Consider the following 15,030-nt stretch of genomic DNA (forward strand, 5'->3'; position numbering starts at 1 on the left):
TGCGCAACCACCGCCCGGCCTGTGTTTTTGTTTTAAAATGTTGCCTGGATTTCCTTTTCTTCAATAAGGACTATCAAAACAGCACAAGCAATTAGTATCTTAGCGTATAAACTGTGAGGAGTAAAGGCTGATGTTTATATAGCACTTCACAGCTCCTACAGTAAACCTGTAAGGTTGGAGTTACTGTCTATCTCATTGCAGACGAAACCCTCCAACTGGTGGTTTAAAGTAACTTTCTTGATTTCAGGATGTGGCAGAATTTCCAATAAGCTCTGTTCCAGCCTTCAATGCCATGATGTTCCCTTTTACTTGCTTGCTGCCAAGGCTCTTTCGGGTTAATGCTTTACAGTCATTGAATAGCCTTCCCCATTCATTCTGTCCCCAGCATCATGCCATAATATATATGCTCATCCAACAATGAAGGGAGACTGTCAAGATGCTTTTCATAGTTCCGGTTTTTAATAGTTTCCATGTTAAAGGTGAGGTGCTTGCAAATGGTTCTTGATAAATGGTCCTTGACTTAAGCACTGGTGCTTCCATCAGTGGAGTTTGTACCAAGAAAAATGGTGTGCGTGTATGATTAAATGCATTCCATTGTAGATTGTTAAGAGAGAGATGCCAGTCATTTTCCATGATAGCTGAGCAATAAGGACAGGAGAGAAATTTGATTCGGGCCCTGTAAGGTGGGAGAGTATCGTAAGTAGGCACAGAAAGGCTGGGTTAAGATTTATAACAGGGGTAAGTCATAGGTATATTAAATTCTTTAAGGAGTACGCAGAGCAGCAGAGAACATGTCATTGGAGACTGATTTATGCTCCTTGCAGTGGAGGCAAGGTACTCTTATTTTAATATTTTGGAATTTTTACAAGACGGACTTAGATCATTTGTTTTCTTTTTGTTTTTCATAGTTGGATATTTGGCTCGATTGCCAAGAAGTTTTCGCTTGACTCAAGATTCACTGAAAATAGTTGGATCATCACATTTTCCCGGTACTCATGAATAGCTTTTCAGTAATAGAATGTTACTATCATCCATCTACAATTTAAGAGTCTGCTGAAAAGGCCAGTGCTTCCCAGTTACTCTGGTTCCCGAAGTCCATTTAATTCTGTGGAGTTGAATAAAGTGGTTTCTCTGTAGAGCTGGAGTCATTCAAGTCTAATTCTGTGTGCAAAGAAAAGTTATTTCTAAAAGTTAACTAAAGTTTCCCGTAGTGCTTTTTCTTGTAACAGATGCACTTCTTACTATGATATTAAACGTAGGAAGGCTAAATATGCAAAGATAATTTCATTTATGACCTAAACACCATAAAGATTTTGGATATATGTTTTCAGAGTATTCACACGAGACACAACAGCTGCAACAGTTTTGGGATTTTATTGAGTTAATTTTATTTGTCATGAAATGCCTTCTTTAATGTTTTTTCAGTTTGTTGACAAGGTTGACAGCCAACGGAACTCTAATTTCACACCATCATCATATTGTAAAAAAAATCTCCTGTGTTCATTAAGCAAGTATTCCTGTCCCTGAACACTGCTAATACTTTCTGATGGATATTTGCTGTTCTGGGATTAAGTAAAACTACACATTATATGGCCTTTGTATTTACTTTTTGTGATATTGTTGAGAGTGTATAAATACTTCATTCCTTCTTATAGTTGAATAATGTTCTTTTGTATATTAATGTTTATATTGAATTCTCTTAAGTTTATTTTAGAAGAATAATTTATGGCTGCCATATCAGTGATATGTTCAGTCTATAAAATACTTTCCAGAGGGCCTACCTTGTTTCCCTTCATAGCAGCAATGTATGAAGTCCAGACTTCTTAACATGCATACCAAACCTTGGTACTGTCAATGTGTTTTTACTATCACCACCCTATTTGTGTGTGAAATGATTTTGAGTTTCTAATGACTAATGAGGCGCTCTTCTCATATATATCTAAATATATATATATATATATATTTATATATATTTGAGACCATGGCTGGCTCTTACTTATTGCTTTTGTTGAGTTGTAGAGTTTTTTCTTTTGCAATAATACTGTATATAATAGCACATAGTATCCTGACTGTTGGAAGCTAATTAAATATAGTATGAGTTTCTCCCACTCTGTCTATTATATTTTTACTTTTTAAGTCTTTTGAAAAGTACATTTTAAACTTTGATAGTCTTAGTTTTTCCTTTTGTTTCTTTTTAAGAGTCTTATAGTCTTCACTGTAATCCATTCTGACTTAATTTTTGCTTGTGATTCTTTAGTGTATGGCTATTGTGTTGTTGAAGTCTGTCTTGCCACTGTTATTTGGCTGTGGGGTTAGTGATGGGCTCCCCATTCTATTCCATTGGTCTGCATTTCTGTTTCTTATGCTAACACTTTGATATTTGAATTGTTATTGCTTTAGAGTGAGTCTTTCAGTGATTAAATGTAAAGCCTTCAATTTTGTTCTGTTTAAGATTTTTTTTTTGGTGCTACTCTGGGTCCCATTCAAATCCACATCAATTCTATAATCAGTATCAATTTCAACTAAAAGTACATTGGACTTTTAAAATAGGATTGAACTGAATCTATAGATCAATTTTGCCCCTTATTAATCCTTTCACTCAATAAACATTAAGTATCTTCACATTTGTTTAAGATTAATTTAATTTCATGTTGCCTTGTAGGTTTCTGAATATGTTTTGTAGTTCTATTGTTTCTTCCTACGTATACTTTTAATTCTGTTTTAAATGAAAGAATTTAATTTAGCTAGGTTTAGATTGTTTATTGTTTTTTTATAGACATGCTATTAACATTTCCATATTGATATCATATCTTTCATTTGCATAATTTATTTCTTAGCTCTCTTTGGGATTATTCTTTAGCATTTTCCATGCAAAGTATGACTCCCAAAGTTAGCTGCATGGTTTTGTTTCTGCTATTGAATGCAAGTTTTTCTTGCAAGTTGATTCATTTAGAACTTACTTGTCCGTATTGGTTATAGCAAATGGTTTTGTGTTGTGCTATTTTAGAGGATAGGAAATCTCTCCGATTTTGAGTATTCAACACAATGCTGTGATTTTAAAGATGTTCTTAATCTGACTGAAAATGATTCCTTCTGTTCTGTTTTGAGTGTTTTCACTGTTAAGAGTGTTGGATTTTTGCTAAATTGTTTTCCTTTGTCGCGAGAGTGTTAGCAGGTCTGCCTCTTATGAGGGTTATGAGCAGAGGTCTTTGCTTTGGTTATAAATGAACTACCTTTTCCACAAATCTCTTCAGTATCTTATCTTCCCCTTGTATAAAAGTAATAGTTTCATTATTATGTTTTCATAATATATAGCATGCTTTGATCACATTCCCCCTCCTTTGCCCACCCTCATCATCTTCTGTCTTTGAACTAGTACCCCTTCTCCTTTCATATTCTATTAAAAATATCCAAGACTAGGGAGATGGCTCAGATGTAAGAGTGCTTGCTGTCTATGCATGAGAATCTGACTTTAAATGCATACACTCATGTAAAAGCTGATGTGGTCCTGAATGGCTGTAACCCTAGCATTAAGGGAAGGAGAAGGGTGAATCCCAAGCTCACTAGCTAGAGAGCCTAGCTGAAACTGAGCTTCAGGCTCCATCAGAGACTGTGTTGGAATAGAATGAGGGGGAGAGCAATAAGGGATGGTCAGTGACATCTTTTGCTCTCACAGTCTAATGAATAAGTGTGCATTCACTGTACACATGCATCACACAAAATACAGATTCACCTTGCATTATATATATCTTGCCAAGCATGATTTATTTCACTTACCAGGATCTTACAATCCATCATATTTTCCGAAGTAACATAATTTTGTTATTTTCCATGGTTGAATAAAACTCACATTTTAAAAGTCCATGTTGTTTTATACCTAGGCTGATTCTGTAATATTAGTGTCATGAATAGTACCACAATAATCATTGGTGTGCACATGTCTTTATTGTATGCTGACTTAGTTTCCTTTGGATGGATATATGTATATATATATATACACACACACACAATATTTATATTTATATATGTATATATATACAATATATTTTTATTTATATGTGTACATATAGATATATACACACATATGCATGCATGCATGCATGTATGTATGTATGTCCAAGGGCCTTATAGCTAGAACCTCTGATAGTACCATTTTTGGTTTTTGTAGACCCCCACACTGATTTCTATAGTGGCTACACTAATTAGTATCCCATAGACAGTGTATAGATGTTGCCCACGTCCAGCCATGTCCTAACTTGTATGTTTTCTTTTTGTTTTCTTCTTAGAAATCTCTTCTTATTTTGTTTTTTTTTGAGATTATAATATACATATAATTTCCCCCTTCAATCCCCAGCCCAATATACCCCTCTTTATTCTCTTTAAAATTCATGGCTTCACTTTTAATTGTTGTTGTTGTTTTTGTTTGTGTATACAACCAGCTCAATCTGTATATGGTATTTGTATGCATGCTTCCAGGCTTGTTCTTTGGTTCTGGAAAGACAATTGGTATACTCTTTCCTGAGGAAGACTATTTTTTCCTGCTGACAGGTTTTCTTAGTTGCCTATAGTGCTTTGTGTAGGGTTAAAGCTTCCAGAACTTTCCCATTATCCATGTTAACATGTCTGTTGGGGTTATCCTGTTTAGGAAGTCCTGTTGGTTAGATTTGGCATTCCTTGGAGACACAATCTCACAGCCAACTTCCTGTTCCTCTGTCTCTATCCACCCTCTCTTGGATCTCTGCTAGGTGCAGGAGTTGTGCTGTTGAGAGATTAGGATTGTCGATTCTACATTTTGACTGGTTATATTTTTCTCTAATGGCTTTAATTTGTTGCACAAAGATATTTCCTTGAGAGGTAAGGACTACACTTATCTGTGGGTAATTAGGACAGATATTTAAAATATTATTAGGGATTACTGTGCTGGTTCAGTGAAGTGTTGGTTAGGGGTTCTTCTGTAAGATCCATGACTTCACTAACACTGTGTAGTTGGATAGGTCTCTAGGTCCAGGCATGATTTCCCTCTTGTTGATCAGGCCTTAAGTCCAATTACGTAGTTGTTTACTGCCAACGTGTGCATGGCACTACTGCAAAGTTAAAGCTGTCGTGCCATTCTGGATGTTGTAGTTCATAGGCATCATAACTAGGTAGGACTATTGGTTCTTTCTTTCCTTTGGAAGTTTGCATGCTGCCTTCTGTTGCCATGAAAGCTAGTACTCAAGGTGAGGCCTTCAGGTTAGTTCTAACTCAGGGGCTGCAGGGCCCTGTGTCTGATGTAGATGCTGTCTTCTGCAACCAGGATTTACCTTCCATCTCTGGGGGGGCAACCAGGAACTGTGATGTTTCAGGAGTTTCCTGGACAACCCTGACCAACAATTCAAAAGAGAACTTTCATGCTTGGAGCTAGGGTTTTTGTTAGCTGGCCTTTGACTGTTAGAGGGAGCATTATCAGCTCAGATGGGAAAATTTTATATATATTATATATTATAGTTATTTTATGTAGGTAGTTAATGATTCCTTATGACTTTTCAGACATCCTTAATTCCCCCCTCCTTCTTCTGCATTTCCTATCTCCTCTTAATTAGAGTTCCATGTTTTTCCCAATTTTATTGCTGTTTCCCTCTCAATTATTCCCACCCCGACTTCTGCAGTTACTTCAAGTCATGTGCTCACATCTGAAGATTTGGAGCTAGGAGCCTCCAGTGAGAGAAAACATTCCGTGTCTGTCTTTCTCGGCCTGGGTTACTTCACTTTTTATTATCTTTTCTGGTTTCACCCATTTACACTGAAAGTTCATGATTTCATTTTTCTTTATGACTGAATAGTGTAGTGTTTCATAGTATATATGTACCAGGTTTTCATGATCACCACTTTGAATGTAACGGAATCTCAATATGGTTCTCCCTTGCACGTGACTAGTGGATAAGGATGCTGACTTCTTTTTCATGGATTTAGTGGACATTTGCATTCATTTTTTCTTGTTTTCTTTCATTGAATATAGTTTTTTTCATACAATATATCCTGACAGTTTCCTTCCCTCCCTCTGCTTTTCCCTGTTCCTTCCTACTTACCCTTCCCTCCAGATCCACCTCTTTTCGGTATCCCATTAGAAAACAGATAAGCATCTAAGAGATAATAATAAAACAAAATAAATGATAATAACACAAAACCAAACACGACTGAAGAAAGATAAAATACAACAAACAAAAGGAAAAGAGTTCAAGACAGGCACAAGATACAAATATATACACCTAGAATCACTCATTCCTTCACATAATCACACACCCATAAAAACATAAAACCTGGAGCCATATTTGTGAAGGACTTGTACGTGGGGGGAGAAACTGGACAATATGCAAAGAGTAACAGAACCTAGAACACTCAGCCCTAAATGGGATGTCTTCATCAAATCCCTTTCCTGAGGGTTTGGAATTATATAAAAGAAGTCAGAAAGATTGTGACAGCCAGAGGGAATGGGTAATACAACAAACAGTATCTTGCAGACACAACAGGACACATGCATGTGGTAACAGAGACTGTGACAGCATGCATATAACCTGCACAGATCCAATTCAGATGGGGGACTACTGCTGAGTTGGGGAAGTAGACACAAGGTCTCATTCTCAACCAAGAAGCTACCTCCAATTAATGACCATTTGCAAAAAAAAAAAAAAATTACTTTCTCCAAGAGAGTCTTATTGGGTATACGTTTGCATTTCTTATTTTGAAAGGTAGCTCTTCAGTTCACATTCTCATTTCTGATTGGACCATTTGCTATTATAGTGTTTAACTTTTGAATTAAAAATTATATTACAGATAATAGTCTATTGACAGAATAATAGCTGTCAAAGATTTTCTTCTATTCTGTTGACTGTTGTTTCCTTTGAAGTGCAGTGGCTCTTTAATTTCATACAATTCTATTTGTCATTCTTGTTACTATCTTCTGAGATTTTGTGATCCTATTCAGAAAGCCATTGCCTAGGCCTTATGTTGAGATCCTTGTTCTATGTTGAATTGATTTCTGTAGAAAATGAATGTTAGAAATTTAATTTGTCTTCTCCATGTGGATATCTGTTTCCGTTCGTTTACTGGGAAGGCTAATTATTGTCTGAGATATGTTTTTATATCACCTTTGTTGGGAGTCATGTGACTATAGCTATATCTGTGTTGGTTCATTTTTGGTTCCTCTGAACAATTGCATTGGTTTGTGTACCTATTTTGTGTCAGTATTATTTTGTCATATGATTTAAAATTAGACATTGTGGTACCTCCAGCAGTGATTTTTTTTTTCCACTCAGGATGGCTTTGACTGTTTGGGGTCTTTTGAACCCACGTGAGTTTTTGAATTCTTTTATTTATGTGAAGAAGGCCATTGGTATTTTAGTGGAGAATTCATTGGATATGTAAGTTGTTTTCAGTAATATAGGCACATTCATAATATTAATCCTGCCAGTCCATGAACATAGAAGTCTTTCTATCTTTTACTATCCCATTAAGTTTCTTTCTTTGGTGTTCTCAAGTTTTTCATTATAGTTCTTGTTTTATGTTTTTTTCCTAGGTATTGTGGAAAGGCTACTGTGAATGGGATTGTTTCTTGATTTCTTTATAAGTATGTTTCTTTTTTTCTTTTTAAATTTATTTTATTGAGCTATATATTTTTCTCTGCTTCCCTACCTGCCTCCCCCTCACCTTCTATCCTCTCACATGGTCCCCATGCTCCCAATTTACTCAGGAGATCTTGTCTTTTTCTACTTCCCATGTAGATTAGATCTTTGTATGTCTCTCTTAGGGTCTTCATTGTTGTCTAGGTTCTCTTGGATTGTGATTTGTAGGCTTGTTTTCTTTGCTTTATGTTTAAAAACCACTTATGAGTGAGTACATGTGATACTTGTCTTTCTGGGTCTGGGTTACCTCCCTCAAAATGATGTTTTCTAGCTCCATCCATTTGCCTGCAAATTTAAAGATGTCATTATTTTTCTCTGCTGTGTAGTACTCCGTTGTGTAAATATACCACATTTTCCTTATCCATTCTTCAGTTGAGGGGCATTTAGGTTGTTTCCAAGTTCTAGCTATGACAAGCAATGCTGCTATGAACATAGTTAGCACATGTCCTTGTGGTATGATTGAGCATCCTTTGGATATATACTCAAAAGTGGTATTGCTGGGTCTTGAGGAAGGTTGTTTCCGAATTTTCTGAGGAATTGCCATGCAGATATCCAAAAAGGCAGTACCAGCTTGCACTCCCACCAACAATGCAGGAGTGATTTCCTTTACCCCACATCCTCTCTAGCATAAGTTGTTATCAGTGTTTTTGATTTTGGCCATTCTTACAGGTGTAAGATGGAATCTCAGAGTTGTTTTGATTTGCATTTCTCTGATGGCTAAGGATGTTGAACATTTCCTTAAGTGTCTTTCAGTCATTTTAGATTCCTCTGTTGAGGGTTCTCTGTTTAGGTCTGTACTCTGTTGCAGGGAAGGCCACTTATTGGTTCCCGGCTGCACAGCCCTGAAATAATCACACAGAAACTGTATTATTTAAATCACTGCTTGGCCCATTAGCTCTAACTTCTTATATGCTAACTCTTACATCTTAATTTAACCCATTTCTATTAATCTGTGTATCACCACATGGCTGTGGATAACCTACTGGGTATAGTTTTACCTGGTGTCTGTCTCTGGGGGGGGGTACATGGCTTCTCTCTGCATCTGTCCTTTTTCCCAGCATTTAGTTTAGTTTTTGCCACCTAGTTCTGTTCCTCTATAGCTCTGCTATAGGCCCAAAGCAGTTCCCTTATTAACCAATGGTAATCACAGAGGGAAATCCCACATCAGTACTCCATTTTTATTGGATTATTTGTTCTTTTGATGACCAGTTTCTTGATTTCTTTGTATATACTGGAGATCAGCCCTCTGTCTGATGTGGGGTTGGTGAAGAAGTTTTCCTACTCTTTAGGCTGACATTTTGTCTTGCTGACCGTGTCCTCTGCCTTACAGGAGCTTTTCTGTTTCCGGAGGTCCCATTTATTGTTTCTTGCAGTGTCTGTGCTTCTGGGGTTATATTTAGGAAGTGATGTCCTGTGCCAGTGCACTCAAGTGTACTTCTGACTTTCTCTTCTATGAGGTTCAGTGTGGCTGGTTTTATATTGAAGTCTTTGATCTGTTTGGACTTGAGTTTTGTGCATGGTGATGGATACAGATCTATTTTCATTCTTCTACTTGTTGATATCCAGTTATGCCAACACCATTTGATAAATATACTTTCTTTCTTCCATTTTATATTTTTTGCTTCTTTGTCAAAAATCAGGTGTTCGTAAGTATGTGGATTAACATCCGGGTCTTCGATTTGGTTCCATTAGTCCTCCTGTCTGTTTTTATGTCAATACCAGGCTGTTTTCAGTACTGTAGTTCTGTAATAGAGTTTGAAGTTAGGGATTGTGATGCCTCCAGAAGTTCTTTTATTGTCCAGGATTGTTTTGGCTATCCTGATTTTTTTTTATTTTCCATATGAAGTTGAGTATTGTTCTTTTGAGGTGTGTGAAGATTTTGCTGGGCATTGCATTCAATCTGTAGATTGCTTTTGGTAAGATTGCCATTTTTACTATGTTAATTCTACCTACCCAAGAGCATGGGAGATCTTTTCACTTTCTGGTGTCTTCTTCAATTTTTTTCATCAAAGATTTAGAGTTCTTGTCATATACGTCTTCCACTTGTTTGGTTAGAGTCACTCCAAAATATTTTATGCTATTTGTGGCTATTGTGAAGGGTGATGTTTCTCTGATTTCTTTCTCAGCCCATTTATCATCTGTGTAAAGGAGGACTACTGATTTTTTAAGTTAATCTTATATCCTGCTACATTACTGAAAGTGTTTATGAGTTGTAGAAGTTCCTGATAGAATTTTTGGGGTTGCTTATGTAAACTATCATATCATCAGCAAATAATAAGAGTTTGACTTCTTTTCTGATTTGTATCCCTTTGATCTTCTTTTGTTGTCTTATTGCTCTAGCTAGGACCTCAAGAACTATATTGAATAGATATGGAGGGAGTGGACAACCTTGTCTTGTTCCTGACTTCAGTGGGATTGCTAGGAGTTTCTTTTCATTTTGTATGATGTTGGCTGTTGGCTTGCTGTATATTGCCTTTATTATGTTTAGGTATGTTCCTTGTAACAGGATGGTGGGCTCTTTGTTCATCCTGCCTGGCTAGCTTACACCCGAAATAATCACACAGAAACTGTATTCATTTAAAACACTGTCTGGCCCATTAGTTCTAGCCTCTTATTGGCTAACTCTCTCATCTTGATTCAACCCATTTCTAATAATCTGTTTATTACCATGTGGCAATGGCCTACTATGAAAGATTTGGCCTGTCTGTCTCTGGCAGCTCTATGGCAGCTCTCTGTCTGCCCTTCTTCCCAGCATTCAGTTCTGTCTACTCTGCCTACCTAAGTGCTGCCCTATCAAAAGGCCAAGACAGTTTTTTTATTCAACCAATGAAAGCAACATATAGACAGAAGAACCTCCTACACCATTTCCCCTTTTTCTGTTTAAACAAAAAGGAAGGCTTTAACTTTAACATAGTAAAATTACATAAAACAGTTATCAAGCAAGAATTACAGTTACAATATTTATATCTATTTTATCTTTTATCATAGCTGAGGAAAACTATATAAATTCTTTAACTCCATCAAAGACTCCAGAAGGAGATAATATTACCTAAGTAAACAGGAAGTGCATTGTAAGCAAATGTTCTGTTAATTCACTAGCCTGAGATTTGTCCAGCTTCTTTATATTTTTTTGGTTGTGAGCCTACCTTTATGTAGGCATTTAGTGCTATGAAATTTTCTCTTAACACTGCTTTCATTGTGTCCCATAAATTTGGGCATATTATATGGATATTTTCATTGAATTTTAGGAAGTCTTTAATTTCTCCCTTTATTTCTTCCTTGACTCATTGATGCTTCAGGTGAGCATTGTTTAATTTCCATGTGTTTGTGGGCTCTCTGGAATTAGTGTTGCTGTTGAATTTTGGTTTTAAGCCATGGTGATCTGAAGATACATGGGGTTATTCCATTTTTTTGTATCTGTTGAGGTTTGTTTTGTTACCGAGTATGTGGTCAGTTTTTGAGAGGGTTCCATGAGGTGCTGAGAAGAAGGTATATTCTTTTATGTTTGGATGGAATATTTTATAGATGTCTATTAAGTCCATTTGAGTCATAAAATTTATTATTTCCCCAATTTATCTGTTAATATTTTGTCTGACTGAACTGGCCAGTGGTTAGAAGGGAGTGTTGGGGTCTTCCACTCTTAGTGTGTGGAGTTTATGTATGATTTAAGCTTTAGAAGTGTTTCTTTTACACATGAGGGTGCCCTTGTATTTAGAGCATAGATGTTCAGTATTGAGATTTCCTCTTGATTGATTTTTCCTGTGACTAATATGAAATGTCCTTCTTTGTCTCTTTTGATTGATTTTAGTTTTAAGTCTATTTTGTTAGATATTAGGATAGCTACACCAGCTTGTTTCTTAGGTCCATTTGATTGGAAAAATTTCCCATCCCTTTACTCTGAGGCAATGTCTGTCTTTGAGGTTGAAGTGTGTTTTTTATATGCAGCAGAAGGATGGATTCTCTTTTCATATCCAATCTGTTAACCTGTGTCTTTTTATAGGTGAGTTGGGTCCATTTATATTAAGGGATATTAATGACCAGTGCTTGATATTTCCTGGTAATTTAGTTTTCATTGTTGGTGATGTTATTGTATATGTTTTCCCCTTCTTTGGGATCTGCTGCTATGAGATCATCAATTGTCAGTTTTTGTTGACATAGCCAACTTCCATGGTTTGGGATTTTCCTTTTAGTACTTTGTGTAGGGCTGGGTTTGTGGATAGGTATTGGTGAAGTCTGGTTTTGTCATGAAATATCTCATTTTGTCCTTCTATGGTGATTGAAAGTTTTGCTGGATGTAGTAGTCTGGGCTGGCATCTGTGGTCTCCTAATGTCTGCATAATGCTTGACCAGGACCTTCTGACTTTCATTGTCTCAATTAAGAAGTCAGGTTTAATTCTGTCTCATGCCTGCTCTAGCCTAGGTGGCCTGCTCAGACCTGTTTCTGTAAATGTCCCTGGTTTGGATCTGCTCCTGTGGAGGTCCCTGGCTTGGGGTTGGTTCTGCAAAAGTCTCTGGCTCTGATCTACTCCCTCAGAGGTCTCAGACTCAGGTGTGCCCAGACCCGCAGAGGTCCTGGCTCAGGCCTAGTTCCTCAGAGGTCCCAGACTCACACCTGAACTTGCAGGGGTCCTGGCTCAGGTCTACTCACTCAAAGGTCCCAAACTCATGCCTGGATCTGCAGCAGTCTCTGGTTTATGCCTATACCCTTATAAGTCCCAGACTCACACCTGGACCTGCAGAGGTCTCTGGCTCCAGCCCACTCCTTCAGTGGTTGCTCCCATGTACCTGCTCCTGTGGACTTCACTGTCTCACTTCTGCTCCGCTTCAGCCTAGGTCACTGGCTCAGACCTGTTTCCATACATGTTCCTGGTCTGGATCTGCTTTTACTCATGTGGAGTTCACTGTCTCAGGCCTGCTCTGGCCTAGGTTGCTGGGTCAGTCCTATTATTGTGGAGTTCTCTGTCCCAGGTCTGCTCCAGCCCAGGTCACTGACTCAGTCCTTCCTCTGCAAATGCCCCTGGTCTGGGTCTGCTGTCTCTTCTGTGGACCTTGCAGTCTCAGGCCTGCTCAAGCCGAGGTTGCCGGCTCAGTCCCGCTCCCATGGAGCTCACTTCCTCAGGCCTGCTCTGGCCCAGGTTGTTGGCTCAGTCCTGCTCCTGTGGACTTCACTGCCTCAGGCCTCCTAAGTATGTTTCTTATTGGTATATAGAAAGCTATTGAAATTGGTGTGTTGCTTTGTGTTCTGATACTTTGCTGAGGGTGCTAACTAGAGATCAAACTTTTCTAGTGGAGTTTGTAAGGTAATTTAAGTATCATGTGTTTTTTTTTTTTTAAGTAGGAATGATTTGACTTTTTTCTTATTTGTGTGTATTTTCTTTCTTTTTTTCTTCTTTTGTTCTACTATTTCATCAGTGTATCATGACAGCAAATCACCATTGTGGAATGTATGGTTTGTAGATTGTTTGTAGATTGGTTGGTAGTTAGCTTTCTCCTCTGGTAGCATGCAGGGTACCTTCCAGTACCATGAACATTAGAAAGTTGTGGTGAAAGCCCTAGTTAGACACCAGATCAATTTCTCTATGTTGTGAGATATTAGATGTATTCAGCAGTAGGGCCTTACTGTCAGTTGGTGTAGAACAATCAATAACCTTGGGAATACCCTAGGCTGTTTAGGGTTGTGGTAGGGCCTTTTTGGCCAACAACCCAATTAGATGTAACTCATTCCTGGAACTTGCAGTTTCATTTGGTGGTGAGAGGTATCTTGTTTGGGCTTTGTCTTCCCTGTTATATGGTGATTCCATTAAGATTTCTTTTACATATATATATGTACACACAATATGTACACAGACACACACACACACACACAAAAAAAAAAAAGCTTTTGCTGTATTAGGTTTCCAAATGACCTCTCTAAAGGCCCTAAGTGTTAGCAGTCCTGGATGTTCTCTCCCTTTCCCCTTCTTCACTTCTCTTCCATTTGACTGTTTTGTTCCAGTCTCCCCCTTGTTTCTATCTAACTCTATATTTTATTTCCCTTTCCTTGAGAATCTTTTGATCCCCGCAGTTCCTTATTCCACACCTAACCTCTATGGTTATTCAAATAGTAGCATACCGATTGAAGACTTAAAAGCTAATATTCATATCAAGAGAATATATACCGTATTTGTCTTTTGTCTGGGTTGTTTTATTCAGGATGTTTTTTTTCTAGCTCCATCCATTTACCTGAAATTTCATATTTTTTTAAACAGCTGAATAATAGTCCATTCTTTAAATGTTCCATGCTTTTCTGAACTGCTGATAGGTTTCTAGGCTGTTTCCAATTTTTCTACTGTTATGAATAGAGCAACAATTAATGCAATTGGGTAGGTATTTCTGTGGTTTGATGTAGAGTCCTTTGGATATATTCTCAAGGGTGTATAGCTGAATCTATAGGTGGATCTGTTTTTATCTTTCTGAGGAACTGCCATTTTAATTTCCATAGTGGCTCTATAAATTTGCACTCCCCCAATGATAGGTGTTTCCCTCACTCCACAGTCTTGTAAACATGAGCTGTCATTTGTATTATTGATCTTGGCCATTCTGACTGGTGCAAGATGAAGTCTCAAATAGTTTTGATTTACATTTCTCTTAAAGAAGTATTGAACACTTCTTGAAGTGTTTTTCAGCCATTTGTGTTTCATCTTTTGAGAATTCCCTATTTAGTTCTGTATCACATTTTTAAACTTCATTTTTTATTTATTCGTTGTGTCTTTCACATCATACATCTCCATCCCATGCATTTCCTTGTCCCTTCACATTCACCCTCTGCCCTTGCAATGCTCCCCCCACAAATAAAATAAAATAATATTCAAAGGAAAAAAAGAAAGAAAAAGAAAAGAAAAAATTAATCTCAGCATGGAAACTGGAGTGTGACACAGTGAGTCACTTAGTAAACCCTTTTATCCATGTATCTTTACATCTTTACTTGGAAGTGTTCATTGTAAAGAGTTATTAGTCTCATTTGAGGCCCTGGTTTCTGTTACACTATTGATACTGGGTTCACTGGAACTCCTCTTGGTCATCCTGTTGTTGCCCTGTGTCATGGAGATCCTGCAGCTTTGGGTCTCCGAGTCAGGTCCCTTATATTTTCCAGCATAACATAGATGGGGTGGATGCTGAGGTGGGCCAATTCATAACCCTGGTTCTGGGCCTAGTTAGTTGCAGGGTTGGTCAGCTTGCCAGCTCTCCCTTATCCTCTGTCGTTGGATTTTCTTTTACTGTAGCTGCATGTTGGAATGCCAAAATTTTGTTGGTTATTTTTTTTACTCTTTCGCTCTTTGGAGGCCTACCACCCAGCTCTCAAATAAATACACACACTGTAGCTTATCAT

The 15,030-nt window shown here is 37.6% G+C and overlaps 1 protein-coding gene across 1 annotated transcript in view; it reads left to right on the forward strand.

Moving 5' to 3' along the window:
- The window catches only part of Zpbp (zona pellucida binding protein), a 123,643-nt gene that overhangs the window by 1,698 nt on the left and 106,915 nt on the right, over positions 1 to 15,030 (forward strand). Inside the window, exon 2 of the mRNA XM_057772361.1 lies at positions 909 to 989. Coding sequence (XP_057628344.1) covers positions 909 to 989 — 81 coding nt within the window. The remainder of the gene's footprint in view (positions 1 to 908; positions 990 to 15,030) is intronic.

Source organism: Chionomys nivalis, chromosome 6, assembly GCF_950005125.1.
Source record: "Chionomys nivalis chromosome 6, mChiNiv1.1, whole genome shotgun sequence".
NCBI classification, from domain to species: Eukaryota; Metazoa; Chordata; class Mammalia; order Rodentia; family Cricetidae; genus Chionomys; species Chionomys nivalis.